At 40.9% G+C, this 14,787-nt stretch overlaps 1 protein-coding gene and 1 long non-coding RNA gene across 5 annotated transcripts in view; one reads left to right on the top strand and one right to left on the bottom strand.

Moving 5' to 3' along the window:
• Positions 1-3,503: 3,503 nt before the first annotated feature.
• Positions 3,504-14,787, top strand: part of LOC129712237 (carotenoid-cleaving dioxygenase, mitochondrial-like) — a 28,582-nt gene continuing 17,298 nt past the window's right edge. Inside the window, exons 1-4 of one of the 4 annotated variants that reach the window (XM_055660505.1) lie at positions 3,504-3,593; positions 12,674-12,878; positions 13,322-13,533; positions 13,622-13,737. In XM_055660505.1, coding sequence (XP_055516480.1) covers positions 3,545-3,593; positions 12,674-12,878; positions 13,322-13,533; positions 13,622-13,737 — 582 coding nt within the window. In that variant the 5' untranslated portion in view covers positions 3,504-3,544. Of the gene's footprint in view, positions 3,594-5,430; positions 5,665-7,529; positions 7,658-12,673; positions 12,879-13,321; positions 13,534-13,621; positions 13,738-14,787 lie in introns of those variants that run through there. The other 3 variants (XM_055660504.1, XM_055660507.1, XM_055660506.1) reach the window with 3 other exon arrangements.
• LOC129712238 (uncharacterized) lies at positions 6,800-9,505 on the bottom strand. Its single transcript, XR_008726015.1, has 2 exons — positions 7,702-9,505; positions 6,800-7,616 (listed from the first exon to the last, which is right to left on the bottom strand). It is a non-coding gene; the product is annotated as an uncharacterized LOC129712238 (long non-coding RNA).

Here is a 14,787-nt window from a genome sequence, read left to right as displayed (position 1 = left end):
GCTGCCTGAGAGAGGGGGCAGAAGAGAGAATGACCAGGCTCTGTGCGGTTCTTGAATGTGTTAGATGCTTTCCTGAAGCAGCATGAGGTATAGAGTAAGTTGATTTGTGGAGGTGGGGGGTGGGGGGGATGAGTTTGGGTGAGGAGGCGGGGTGGGTTGGATGCTGCAACTGCTTGTGGTCTTGGACAGAGCACTTGCCATATAAAGATATGTGGTGCATCCAGATAGGATGCTTTCTCTGGCACATCAGCAGAAATTGGTAGGAGTCATTGGTGACATGCCAAATTTCCTTAGTCTTGTGAGGAATGAAATTATTTTAATCAATTATTTAAATTTATATAATAACACTACCCTTAATTAAAATACTGGAGTAGATGCTGTAACCAGTCATTCACAAATGCAATAAAATATTTTATTAGTACTAGCTTGAAAAATGCTTTAACCTGTTCACTGCCAAGATTTTGTTTTCACTTGTATACTCGGAGGTGGCACTGAACATGTTAAAAATGTATGAAAGCACATAGTCTGATTTCTGTAAGTCAGGCTATACATTACTCAGGGAGACCCTGTATTTGGAAAATTGTTACAAATTGTACACTTTGTTTTTTAACAGATGTCAATGAAGTCGTTAATATTCTATTGTCTACATATTCAGAAACACTGAGGTAACTATTAATTCAATCAATACAAACATTAATTGATGAGGTTATTCATAGTCTAGCAAATGTTTTCTTTATAATTACGCAAGTCAGAGAACAGCAGTGAATGCCAAGCATGTCCAACAACTAACTACAATCCTGGAAGAAGCCAAGGACATGGAAAGATATCTGAAACAAAAGAAAGAAGGACTCAGACATAAGCTTACTATGATTGCTAACGCTCTTCAAACAGAATGATTATTTTCGTGTTGTCTTTAAAATTAGCAAATGTATGAAATAAGAAGATCTATAAAATTGAACATATTATCTGATGCTGTTTAAATTCTGTTATAATTATTCTGCATTTTGTATGTTCATTGATTTATAATTTACTGCTTATTAATTTCTTTGGGATAAGATTGAAAAGTATTGTAATTGTCAGTGTGTTTACATATGTATTTAATAATTAGACATTAGAATATTGGAATTAACATGAAAACCAAGTTTATTCCAAAAATAATTTATGTGAAAAATAGAAATTCAAGCTATGATCCTTCTCATAAAAAATAAATCAGTATTTCACAAACTTTCAATTGTATTCGTTTTATAATCATGTACTTTCCTTTCTTAAAATATGGTATTTTACTTCAATTTAACTATTTATTACTAGAAGTAAGAAATAATAGTCATTAAATGTATATTACATAACAGAACATAATTAAGTTGCTTCTCCCTTAAATTGTTACTTCATTACCATCTACTTTTTCATAAATCTGTATGACCTTTGGACGGTGCACGGATGTGGCGCCAACGGATGAGAAGCCGAAGTGTAGTGGAAGCCAAATAACCGAATGGAAAGAGGCCGAAACGCCAAATAACCAAAAGCGTACAAAGCCGAAACGCCAACTAACCGAAAGAGTGGGACGCCTAAATGCAAACTAACCAAAAGGGCAGGACGCCTAAAAGCCAACTAACCAAAAGGCTGCGTTGCCTAAAAGCAAACTTACCGAATGGCCGCTCTGCCGAAAGGCAATCTATCCGAAAGGCGGCGTCGCCTAGAAGCCAACGAACCGAATGCCGCTCAACAGAAAAGTCAAATAACGGACATGACGTTGCTGGGGGGGCGGGAGTTGTCAGCTATTGGTTCAGACCCCTGCGTCCGTCATATTACTGTGGAGGGAGATGAGGTGGAGGGTGGCCGTGGGACAGAGGGGGCCGTCCCAAGGGTTGCGCTACTTCAGCCACTTACAACTGCGGGAGGGTGGGGGTCATTTTCCCACACAAGCCATAGGTGACTGTGCAATCTGAACTCAAGCACCAAGTTGTAAGCGGCCGAAGGTGCGCATCCCTCGGGACAGCCCCCACTCTCCCACGGCCACCCTCCACGGGCTGTGGGTCGGGTGGAGCAGAGGTGTGGGATAATGTTCATCCCGCCACAGTGATGTGATGGACGCGGAGGTCTGGACCAATCGCTGACACCTCCCGCCCCCCCGGCAACGTCATGTTCGTTATTTGACTTTTCTGTTGAGCGGCATTCGGTTCGTTGGCTTGTAGGCGACCTACCGCGGGTAGGTGGTATTTCAGCAGAGCGGTAGGTTGGCATTTAGGCGTCCCGCCCCTTCGGTTAGTTTACATTTAGGCGTCCCACCTTTTCGGTTAGTTGGCGTTTCGGCCTTGTTTCCATTTGGTTATTTGGCGGTTTCCATTCGGTTATTTGGCTTCCACTTCTTTGCTTCGGCTTCTCATCCGTCTGCGCCATGTCCGCACACGCCTATGGACACTGAAGATGTAATTTTAGGTTCCGCTTTATGTTGCTCTTCATATGGCACTGGGTTCATTTTGATTTTGTGATAAGGCATTGTAAATGTTGAGAATAATCTAGAAGTGCATCATTATAAAGGCTTTGACAGAGATGACTCTGATGTTTCAATATCATGTTCAGAGACTACAGACCTGAGGAAGGGTGCATACCTGAAACATCACCCATCCTTATTCTCCAGAGATGCTGCCTGACCCGCTGAGTTCCTCCAGCACTTTGTGTCTATTAACGCGGTTAAGAAGGCATGCGGAATGCTGGATTTCATTAGTGGCAGCACTGAATACAAGAGCAGGAAGGTCATGCACCAACTTTATAAAACCTTGGAAAGAGCTCAATTGAATTACTACGTGCAGTTCTATATACACGTAAAATTACAATATATAAGTATATATAGGTTAGAGTGTAGGAATCGTTTATGTTTATTAGAAGTGAATACAAATTAGTGTGCGTTACCTTAGGTAAAGTGGTAAGAAATTTAGAGGGGATTTGAAGGAGACCATTTCACTGATTGGGATGAATGCAGGTTGGCTTGGACCTGCTGGTTGAATGGTTTGTTTCCATACTGCATGACTATCACAACATCTAACATGGTATTCATTTGAAGAGAGGATTATAAATATAATGAATCAGCATATGGCTTGTGAAAATGCATTGATCCCCTATGCTGACCTCTGATGGAAAATCAAGGGACCTTTAGGTAGACCAGGTATCTATTTGGAGGAAGGGCGGAGTCTGACACCATCTCTTCTTTCCTAACCTCACCAGCCCTTTACCCAGTTTTCTACATCTTTCTCCCATCTGGTTCCATTCATACACAACCTACAAGGTCTCAAATCTTCCTACCCACACTGGTCCATCTGCATGCTCATTATCCCTCCCTTTTTAGTTCCACTTTATCACTGTATAAAATTCCAGAATCTGCAGCCCTTTGGTGTCTTCAATTATGACCTTCCAGCCTATTTATCTACCCCCCTCCTTCATATCTGATTCCATCTGCCCATAATTCCCTTCCTCACCTCTTTATACTGATGATCTGTCCTCTCCGCAGGGTCTTGATCCAAAACATTGAATATCTCTGCCTGCACAAATGCTGCCTGACCTACTGAGTTCCTCCAGCAGTTTATTTTTTGCTCAAGGTATGTTGTTGGCCTCTAAATGTGAACACTCCTGTTTTGAAGGGAATTAAATGCAATTTTAATTTAATCTCCAATATTTATAAAAGGTCCAATGCTGTCCAATTATCTTTATAATCTCAGAACTACAGGTACTTATTATGGTGGGTGTGCCTTTATTTATCTCCCAATAGTCAATTATAAATCTCCACGAACCATCTGGTTTATTAACCAGCTATACTAACGAGTTATGTATTAAAGCCACTGGGTGCAGTACTCCCTGTTGTAACACATTTATAAAACCAAGAAGAATTCAGCTTCTATTAGAAACCTTTATTTGTGGCTTTGGATGGTGGCCATCTATGACTACCTCACTCATCATCCAGCCACAGTTGTGATTATGTAAGGCAAAAGCAGAATTCCCCAGTCTGTATGAATGTTTGCCTTGACAGAAACTTACATTGATTTCACCCCAAATTTGCCCATTTGCTAATTGCAGCAATTTACTGAATTAAATGCAAAATTACGTCACATCAGAGCCAAGAATGCGTCAATTTCTGGGTGTAAATTTACTAATGTTGTTGTGGATAACAATCCCAATTTTCAAATCTAAATTTTAGTTCATCAGTTCTGAATATTTCTGTGAATGGTCAGAAACAATAGCCTGTTTAGTTTGCCACAGTTACCCCCAAGGGTGTGCTGAGAGTGGTGTAAAACACTCCAGTATTTCAAAAATATTTGCTAGGACTATCTCTTTCCTTCCACTAGAGTTTGTTTTATGCAATTGCATTTGGCGTTACTTACCCATATAAGAGAGCCTGACACCATCCTGCTCTTAGACCTGGGTCCAGGTGCTGATGCGACTGGGAGTAGCATCGATTGAGTCCATGAAGATGTACAGTACATGTTCTTTACTTTGGTAATAAAGGTCTTTATCTGGGACACATGACAATAAACGCTCTTGACTTAACTTGATAGACAATCAGAATATTTTTTCCAGGGTGGAAAAATCAAATACTAGAGGGCATAGCATTATGGTGAGAAGGGAAAGTTTAAAGGAGACAAGACTAAGTGGGGTCCCTGTCACACATGAGGCTTAGTCCCCCAATGCAATATTCCACCACTCACCCATAGCCCCCATCTGCACAGGCACAGTTCATTTGCCCTCATCCTTAGCACTCTCTTTCACCTCCTCTTCACCCTCAATTTTCTTGGAGCTGTGGGGCATTGTGATGGCCGTGCGTTTGGGACTCACAGCGGGCGCTGGATGCTCCACCCCTCTGGGATCAGACTCACCGCTTTCCGTTTGGCGACATCTCTGACTCCAAGCCAGGCTGCTTCTGGTCCCTCCAAAAATTGTGTCCGGTTGGAGACCGCCGCCGGCCATCCTCAGCTCCAGTAAAGAAGCAATGACGCAAGAAAGGGTGGACCGTCCCGGGGATTGACAGAAGAGACTAATCCGCGCGGTGTTGACTGGCAGGAGAGGAGATCGATCTGCGCTCGCGCAGTTTTTACGATTTTTAAACCTTGCTAACTTTTACAATATACTACCGATCGGAACGAAACTTGTTGCACTCGGAGCACAGGAGAACAGCGAGTGAGCTGACGAACAATCAGTGCTATCCCGTACCATTTTTGCGCAAATAGAAAAAACGCACAAACCGGAAGAGCACAAGATCAGAGTTTTAGTTACCAACCGAGATACCCCACCCTCTCTGCCCACCTGTCTGTCTTATCGATAGGACGTATACCCCTGAATATTCAGTCCCCAGCCCTTGTCCTCTTGCAGCCATGTCTCTGTAATTCCCACAACATCATACCAATTTCTAACTGAGCCTCAAGCAGCATGTCCGAGTCTGACTTTTATTTTGACATCTGCAGTTACGTAATCTTTGAGCGATTACTGGTGCTAGTCTTGTCGCAGTGAAACCCGATTCCAAACGAACAATTTTCTAGGGTGTTCGGTCAGGATTTTCGATTAAATCTTCGCAATTGCACAGAATGATTACCTTAGTGAAAATGTCACTGCAGTTGTTTTGGATTATAATAGAAGACATTGTAAATTTAACCACCACGGCTTTAAAGGCTTTTCCAGGTGAGAAATTCTTAAAATAAACTTTGATCCTTCCTTCGTAAAGTTCTTAAAAGTGTTTATTGGTTTATGTATTGTATTTTGGAGTATTTTGTTTTTCTTGGTCCAGCAATTATCCTTACATCTGAGAAGGGTGAATCCTGGTGCACTGATAATCGCATGTGAATGCTGCGACGCTCTCGTTAAATCAGTTTAACTAGCGCACTAAAATTAGTTAAAACGGGTAATAAATGTATTAAGGAAATTCGATGTGACAATATCTCGGTGGTAAATATGTAATAATAAGCTGTACGACTTGAAACTGTATTGGCAAAAATGTTTCTATTAAGCCTTATCACGGAGAACTTTCGGAACGTCCTTGGAATGGCAAGTGTGTTTTAAAGTGCGTTTCCATGAGGATGGAATTGGGGATGTTGGTGAAAATACGAAATGTATATTGTCTTAAGTTGTCCAGTTATCTTCCTTGTCATAGCTTGTGGACATAGGTTGTCATACATCACCTCTCACTTTTGAAAGTCAAATAGAGAGGCCATTAATTGCTCCACAATGCCCACATCCAGTGAATAAATAAAAAGAGAAATTAGTTAGATCAGGAAGTTGGATCATTCTTATTAAAAGTTTCCTTTCTTATATTTTTTTTATAAATGGAACAAAAAACTCCAAATAAATATTGTGCCAAAAACAGACAAGGTTGCCATAACCGCTCCCACATCTTTTTCTATCAAATTAAAAAAATATTGCATGCTGACTATGATAGAAATATTAAAATATTTTACATGACAAATTGAGGAAGTTTGTTTTTCATTTTCAATAATGTGTAATGAAATGTGTTACATACAATTTTTAACAGAACCTAGAATTTGACGAATAAATGTGGAAGAGAAAAGCTATAATCTGTTTATTCCTCCCAACAAATCATACACTTGTCGATTTAAAAACCTAATTTCTATGTGCACAAAATGGTTTGCATTATTGACGAAATAACAATCCTGAAACGTGACTGGCACTCGATACATTATGATTTGTAATTAAAAAAAGAGCTGAACAACTAAGTAGAAGCTAGTTCTGTATTTTCTTCATAAAATAATGATTTTTCTATTGAAAATGTGAGCTCAAAAGAACAGAAGCAAATGAATCATTTATGTTTTAAAGCTTTAATTTGAAAGCTGCATGACGAGAACAGGCACAGCAGTTAAGTCTCAGTAATATCTGGGCTTTTATCTTGACAGAATTGGAATTGGTTCACATCGGAGGCGGTGACATTAAAATTCCAACAGTATCATTTTCATCTCTGTATACATTATAGACATGGCTCGGGTTTTGTCGGCCGGCGGTTTTCAACATTAGGAGAGGGAAGACTGCAAGGTCGAGAAAACTAGAGCTCGTTTTACCGAACATCCTGCAGTATTTAACGGCAAGAGTACAATTCCTGCCGGAGGCAATCCGATTGACAGGCTTCAACCTCTCATGCTGTAAGATATTACGGCTTCAGCATGTGGATAAAAACAAGCACAGGTTTTCAGTACACATTGTTGCCTGTGTGGGTATTCTTTATTTTGCAAATGTACACTGCGCATATTCACACATATTCACGATACTGATGAGATAATGAATACATCACATAACACAAATCATACCATTGTGGTACTCAGTTCTTAAAGTTACAGTTACCATTATATACACTACACAGGCAGATAGCCTTCTCAACATTTACAAAGTCTATGACAATAGATCGTTGGATTGGAGGAGCGAATGAGATTAAGGAGGGAGGGAGCACCGATTGCGCTTCGAGCGTCATCTTTGGGAGAGGTTCTCAGTCGTGAATTTACCTTGGATTATGGTGGTGGGAAAGGGGAACATCTAACGCTTCCTTATTCCAAGGGTGGGGTAATGGTGGTCTTGGAGGACCTCTGGCGTTGGGTAACGGTGAAGCAGATGCCATTTAGGAGGTCAGACTGTAAGGAGAAAATAGTGAGTTGAACCTCAGATTTACACGGTAGGTTGTTGTTCGGAGAAGCCACTTCCTTCAGTAATAATTACCTGATTTCACCTGGGATTTCAATCACGTGTTTTGTATAGAAAATATAAAAGCAACCAGTTCCAGGTCATTTTGCATCACTCTAGGAATGTGGTATAATTTCCATGTCTGATAATTTCTGCACCAGATGCATATCATTTGACATATACCCACTTTGTAACATCAGATGATCCTAAACTTCGAACGCTCCCTGCCCACCAAGCTCCATCTCTCTCAGTCTTGTCCTGCCAATTTCTTCTTATGGAGACCCTGATCTCCAACATCTGTTCCAGGGCTCCCGAAGAATGCTTCCCACTGAAGCCGGGACTGCTTTTGACTGATGAGTTTCTCAGTCTGATGCCAAGAATTGACTCTAAGGGAGCAGATCTACTCATGTATTGCTGTTTCAGTAGTCCTTGGGCTATTGCCATTTATTGCAGCAGGCCCCTATTAAAGTAGGTGCCTTTCACAGACGATTCTGCACACCTACAGTGCTCTGTGCTGCTACAACAATGAGTCGAGGCAGCCTTATAATATTGAAATGGCTAGTCCATTTTCAGTAAGCATTTTAACCAAATACTGCTTGTTCTAGTTCCATTTAAACCAGAAGTGCATGAGTCTGACGTCTGGATTTTAACCTCTGACATGAGTATAACTCACATTTGAAAATTAAGACAGATGTTTAATGCTTGCAATGATATATTATCATATTAGAATCATTTCAAACTCAAATGACAATATATCCTGATAACATAGTTGTCTCATCTTCCTACTTTTACTCATTTAAAATAGATTTATAGGGAAACCTCAACACAACCACTAATAGCGTTGTTCATTTGTAATTAAATTCATACAAACCAACTTTTGTTGAAAGTTTGACATTTACCCTGTGGCTAGATATCCTGCTTGCTTTGCCAACTAATTAATCCAATCCAAATGGAATTGACTGAACCAGCACAAATTATCTTGACAATTTAAATGTCAGTTGCACAAAAGCACAATATATGTATGTTTTCCATTATTGTTTGTGCCAGCTGGAGATTCAATGCTTATAAAATTGGCAAGAACAAAATGCCGCTGGCCACGAAACTTTCTTTGAATTAAGATCTTTATCTTTCACAGGCACATTTTAATATGTTATGTATTTAATATACTAAGAATCTGATGAGTGTACATCAGCTTTACATTACTCTGCCCCAAGCTTATTCCTGATATTCTGCACTTATCATAATTTCTGATTGTGTTGTTGCCAAATATTGTTGAGGTTCGACAAGGCATTTTGCGAGTTGCTTTAAGGTTTGCTTCTGATGTGTACTATTGGTTGTTTACAGAACCATTGATCTGTTTAATTTGCCAGATGCAAACTTATGACAAAATTCAGTGTCTTTGTTGTCTACCATCTCCCATTATCATTGACAGTGATAGATTTGCTGATTCTGACCAGGTATCAAACAGTACAATGGAGGACAGTATGCTGTTTCTGATGATATACTGACAGATATTCATGAAGCAAGTGTGGTCCATCTGATGTTGCACGTAACGATCATAGTGTCAGCTATTGTCTTCCTCATGATTGAACCAGGACTAATGCTGGTTGAAGGCAGGGTCAGGTGAATTTTCAGTGAAATTTGTGATTTCAGGCTGTGTGTTTACTGTGATTGGAGTATTCTCGTGTGGAGAAGGGGTGCTAATCTGCAGAAAAATATGAAACATGAACCTACTCCACATTTAGAATCTGCATACTCTCTCCAAGCAATGTTGGTCTCAAGTTTTGAAATTTAATAGTGCCTTCTGTGCACATCCAGAAAAAAAGAGTGTTTCTCATGTTGGGACCCTGCTCTTTTCAAGTTGGCAGATGCATGGCAGATGCAGTTTAATGTGGATAAATGTGAGGATATCTATCCACTTTGGTGGCAAGAACAGGAAAGCAGATTATTTGAATTAAGTTAGGAAAAGAGGAAGTACAATGAGATTTGGGTGGGGGGTACATCCCATTGATCCAACCTGTCAAGCAAAATGTTGTAAGTTTTAACCAGATCTCTGCATTCTACTACACTCGCGAGGATAACGTCCTTGTTGACTCCATTTCTTACACATCAAATGTGCATCCCTGGAACTAATCTAGGAAATCTTTGAAGAACTTTGTGACGAGTGCATCATTTCCCATGTAAGTAGATAAAGTCTGTGCAATATACTCCAGGTGCAATTACACTAAGACCCAGTACAATAATACTTAGTCTTCCTTACACCTGTAATCGAAACCTCCTAACGTAACAGCTAACCTGGCTGTGTTCCCATTGCCTAGCTACGACCACATACCACCACGTGATCTCTGACAGCAGATGTCTGACACAGAGGGTGATGACTCCCAGAAATTGTCCGCTCTGGAGAATGGTAGAGACTAGATCATCGGGTTTATTTAAAGAAGAAGTGGATACATTTTTAAACGATTAGTGAATTGAAGGCAATGGGGAATAGGCACAGAAGATGAGATGAGGTCAAGGGCAGAACAACCATTTAGTCTTGACTGATGAGTCAAACAAAGGATTGTGTAGCCTACGCCTGCTCCAACTATTGTAGGTTTTGCAATGAAGCATATGAACATGATCTATGAGGCCCCCCACCACCCCCACCCCACACAAACCATTCCCCCCCTCCCCCCTATTCTATTACACTTTCCTTCAACAATAAAAGTTTATAATTCAACCATGGAATATGTGAATAACTTCACTTAACTCGTAAGCCACTTCTCAGCAAAGATAGACATTGATGACAAAATTAATTGTTGCCTTCAATACATAGCCTTTGGTTTAGTGAGACAAAGGGAATTTGGGAATCAAGAGCTCAATCCTGCCCCAAAAACGCATGATCTACTGAAGATGATCACTGGTCTCCAAGAAGCTTCTTGTCAACATTATACCACCCATGCAGCCACCGTAAAATTCTCCAAATCCAATAAAAGGACAAATGAACTAATGTCAGTGGCCTCCACCAAGCCAACATCCCCAATGTTGACACTCTAGCCTTTGGGCAGGCCATACCATTCTCACGTCGAAAACCACACGGCCGAAACACAAACTACATTCAGGGATCTCTCATTTAAAGTCAAGTGGGCAGTAAAAAAAGATTGAGGGATGTGCTCAAAGATTCCATCAAAATCCCCTCAGGCTCATGACCATTCAAATTGGAGAAGGAGCAATTGGGATAGTATTGGGAGATCACAGGGTTCATGCATTGGGAGATCACAGGGGTCCTGAGAAAATGGCAAGAGTGCACCACTTCATCAACTATCTATTTACCCAACAAGACACGCAACTACATAAAAGTTAACTTCAACTTCCACCACAGCGGATTCCCCACATTCCTCAATTGATGGAAGGCAATAAAATCTAATCTTCCTCTTTATTCTCTGTGGTCGGGGCAGTTGAACTATTCACAGTCGGGGTGATCGTAGCTCCAGCAGCCGGCGATCCAAGCTCCCGCGTTGGGGCGGTCGAAGCTCCTGTGGTTGGAGCTCCCGGAGTCGGTCTCTAACCAGAGCCCGTGAGCTCCACGATGTTAAAGTCTGCAGGCTCCCACGGTTGGCGCTCCAAGGTCGATGCCCGTCAGGGATCACCAGCTCCGCAAAGTTAAGTCCTGTTGGCTCCCATGGGTGGAGCTCCCGCAGTCGGTTGGTCACCAGCAAGAGGCCGCCAGCACCACGATGTTGGGCCACAGTGTTGACGGAGATATTTCCCCCAACCCCCACCCCCCACATAAAACAAGCTGAAGAACACTAAAACATACATTTAACACCTACTAACAGAACAACAAAGGAAGGGACGAGACAGACTGTTGGCGAGGCAGCCATTACTGACACCACCCAGTGAAAATTGCACACAATACTCCTGTGTGGCCTCATCAGGGCCACGTACAACTGCAATAGGACCTCCTTGCTCCTAAACTCAAATCCTCTTGCAATGAAGGCCAATATGCCATTAGCTTTCAATGACTGATTTACAAGCACACCCAGGTCTTGTTGCACCTCCCCTTTGCCTAATCTGACACCATTCAGATAATAATCAGCCTTCCTGTTCTGGAAACCGAAGTGGATAACCTCACATTTATCCACATTATACTGCATCTGCCATGCATCTGCCCACTATCCTAACCTATCCAAGTCACCCTGCAGCCTCATAGCATCCTCCTCGCAGCTTACACTGCCACCCAGTTTTATGTCATCCACAGACTTGGAGATGTCACATTTAATTCCCTCATCTAAATCGTTAATATACATATATATCGACCGTCCTGACGTGGGAGCTTCGATTGCCCCGACTGTGGAGCTTCAATTGCCCCGACTGTGGATGGCGACTGCCCCAACCATGGGAGAATAAGGAGGAAAGAAGATTAGACTTTATTGCCTTCCATCACAGTGGGAATGTGGGGAATCTGCTGTGGTGGATGTTTATGGTAACTTTTGTGTAGTTGTGTGTCTTGTTGCTTTTTTTAGTTTGGCTGTATGGTAATTCACATATCACTGTACCTTAATTGATCAGATCTTACTGTAGATAGCTTTGTTGTGGATTATACACCATAGAGTGTACAGAGCCACAGTCTGTAGTGTTGTTCTTCCAAAACCACTGTGTGTGGTAAAACTACATCACTTGTATTAATAAAGATGACAAGTTCTAGCACAAAGATGGAATTCATGGCTAATTCCATAACAATACAGCTTTTAAATTACTTAAATGGGCACGTTTAAACTATCAAAAATATGCCAACGTTTTATCTATCAATGAGAGATCATGTTTTTGTTATTTTTCAAATCTTAGTGCTTACAATCACAGAACGATATGAAGAAAACACTGGGCTGTGAAAATAAATTTTACTTTATCTGCAAAAATCTGTGTCTTACAATGATTTTGTTTTAATGGACATCAGCCATATAGTATCAATGTTCTGTGTTTATACATCACTTCAAAGGTCGTCCTGTTCTAAACTATATTTTCTTAGTTTTTAGGCAGCTGCTTCCGAATACACAGAAGACAACGGTATACTATTCCAGGGTAAAGGGATTAGAGAGTATCAGCCCTCTGCTCAAATCCATTGATGAAACTCCAGAACCCATTTTAGCAAATGTCAAAGGGGACTTTCCCAAATGGTTAAGGGGAAATCTGCTGAGAAATGGGCCTGGGAAGTTCGAATTTGGAAATGACAGGTAGGCACATTTTCTTGCCCATGTTGTATTGCACAAAATACTGTCAGTTCCACAAGATGCTTCACTGCCTGGTCGAGCAATTTAGTTTAGTTTGGAGATACAGCATGGACACAGGCCCACCCAACTGTCTTGCTGTCATGATTCTCCCATTCTTCATGTGGTTATTTATAATTGCAGGGTACAAGAATAGTAGGTATGGAAGGCAGATAGAATTTATTTCCAAATGAACCTATCCTTTTATGCTTCTAATTGAAGACAACTCAGATAGAGTATATTGAAAAGCTATAGTGTGTGGGGAGCAAGGTTTGTGAACTTGAAAGAAAATCAATACTTTGTCAAATTTTTGTGACAAGATACAATCAATACTTTGTCCAAATTTCAAGATTTCTAAGTAGCAATGTTTTACCTACTCACTTACTAAACCTGGTCTATTCTCATTTTAGATATAACCACTTGTTTGATGGCATGGCCTTGATGCATCAGTTCAGAATTGATGCTGGTATTATAACATACATGAGCAAGTTTCTACACAGTGATGCATACCGTATCAACAGCACACATAACCGAATCATGGTATCGGAGTTTGGAACAGTAGCCATGCCGGACCCATGTAAAAGCATTTTTGAACGCTTCACTAGTCGATTTAATATATTGGGTAGGTGTCAAATATATCCATTTAATTTGTCATTGAAACCTTGGAACGTCAAGCTTAATGTTTACTTCAAATAACGTTTTGTTTTAAGATGCAACAGATAATGGCTCTGTGAACTTTGCATTGTACAAGGGGGATTACTATGCTACCACAGAAACTAATTTTATCCACAAAGTGAATCCACATACCCTTGAAACAGAAGAAAAGGTAAGATTCACTTTATTGGTTTATGAATCAAACTTCATTTTGTGAAGATTATTTCAAATATGGTAATTCTTTGCTGTTGGAAACAAAACTTAATTCAAACATGATTGCATTTATATTGTAGGACTGGAGTCTCCCCTGCCCTCTATATTTGCTAATGTGACTATTGGCCACTCTCCAGAATTTCTGGCTGAACTTTGTTAGACAATAATTGCTAATTTCCTCATGAATTCCATTATTTGAAGTTGGGATGAGAGCAATCTTGATCTGAGAGCTGATATAGACTCCCGCTTTTCTTTATCCATTCTCACTATGTGTTTCATCTGAAGAAGGGTCTTGACCCGAAACATCACCCATTCCTTTTCTCCAGAGATGCTGCCTGTCCTGCTGAGTAACTGCAGATTTTTGTATCTATCAACAGTATGTATTTCATCCTTTCACTATTCGTATGATTAATCCTCCATTGATCCCATGAGAAATGGCTTCCTGTGAATGATCGGCTCACTTGTCAATGGCCCAGCTGCCAATGTATTTTGGGAAGTGACTAGCACCTCCCCCTTGAGTGTAGTAACTTTCTCAGTGACCCATCTGCCAACATCTGCTGATGAATGACCAGTTCACCCTTCCCCACTAACTGCAGTAACTCTGACAGAAAGCTCTGACTTGTAAGGTAAAGTCTATTGCCAAAAACAATGGAAAAAGAAGCTGTCCCCATCGTCTATCACTGACTCTGTACCCTCCTATCTTCCTATCCAATGTTTGTGCCAGCTAGTTATCTCCATTGTTTTAATGAACGCAAAGGAATATAGGTGGAAGGGGACAGGTTCATGTGGGGCATAGGGAAGAGAGGGGGAGAAAAAGGGAGGTGGTGCTCGGTATTTTTAGGTTCGTAACCTAGAATTGGAGATTTCAATGCTCATACCGTTGGGTTGCAAGCGACCTAAGCAGAATATGAGGTGTTGTTCCTCCAGTGTGCATGTGTCCGCACTCTGGATTACTGTTAATGCTGGCTTGACAGTTAAAATGTCAAAAGACTTCCAATCTGTATGACTC

This window comes from Leucoraja erinacea, chromosome 32 (genome assembly GCF_028641065.1).
Source record: "Leucoraja erinacea ecotype New England chromosome 32, Leri_hhj_1, whole genome shotgun sequence".
Classification (NCBI taxonomy): domain Eukaryota; kingdom Metazoa; phylum Chordata; class Chondrichthyes; order Rajiformes; family Rajidae; genus Leucoraja; species Leucoraja erinaceus.
Note: the sequence above shows the minus strand (reverse complement) of the source record. Positions and strands in the feature narration are given on the sequence as shown.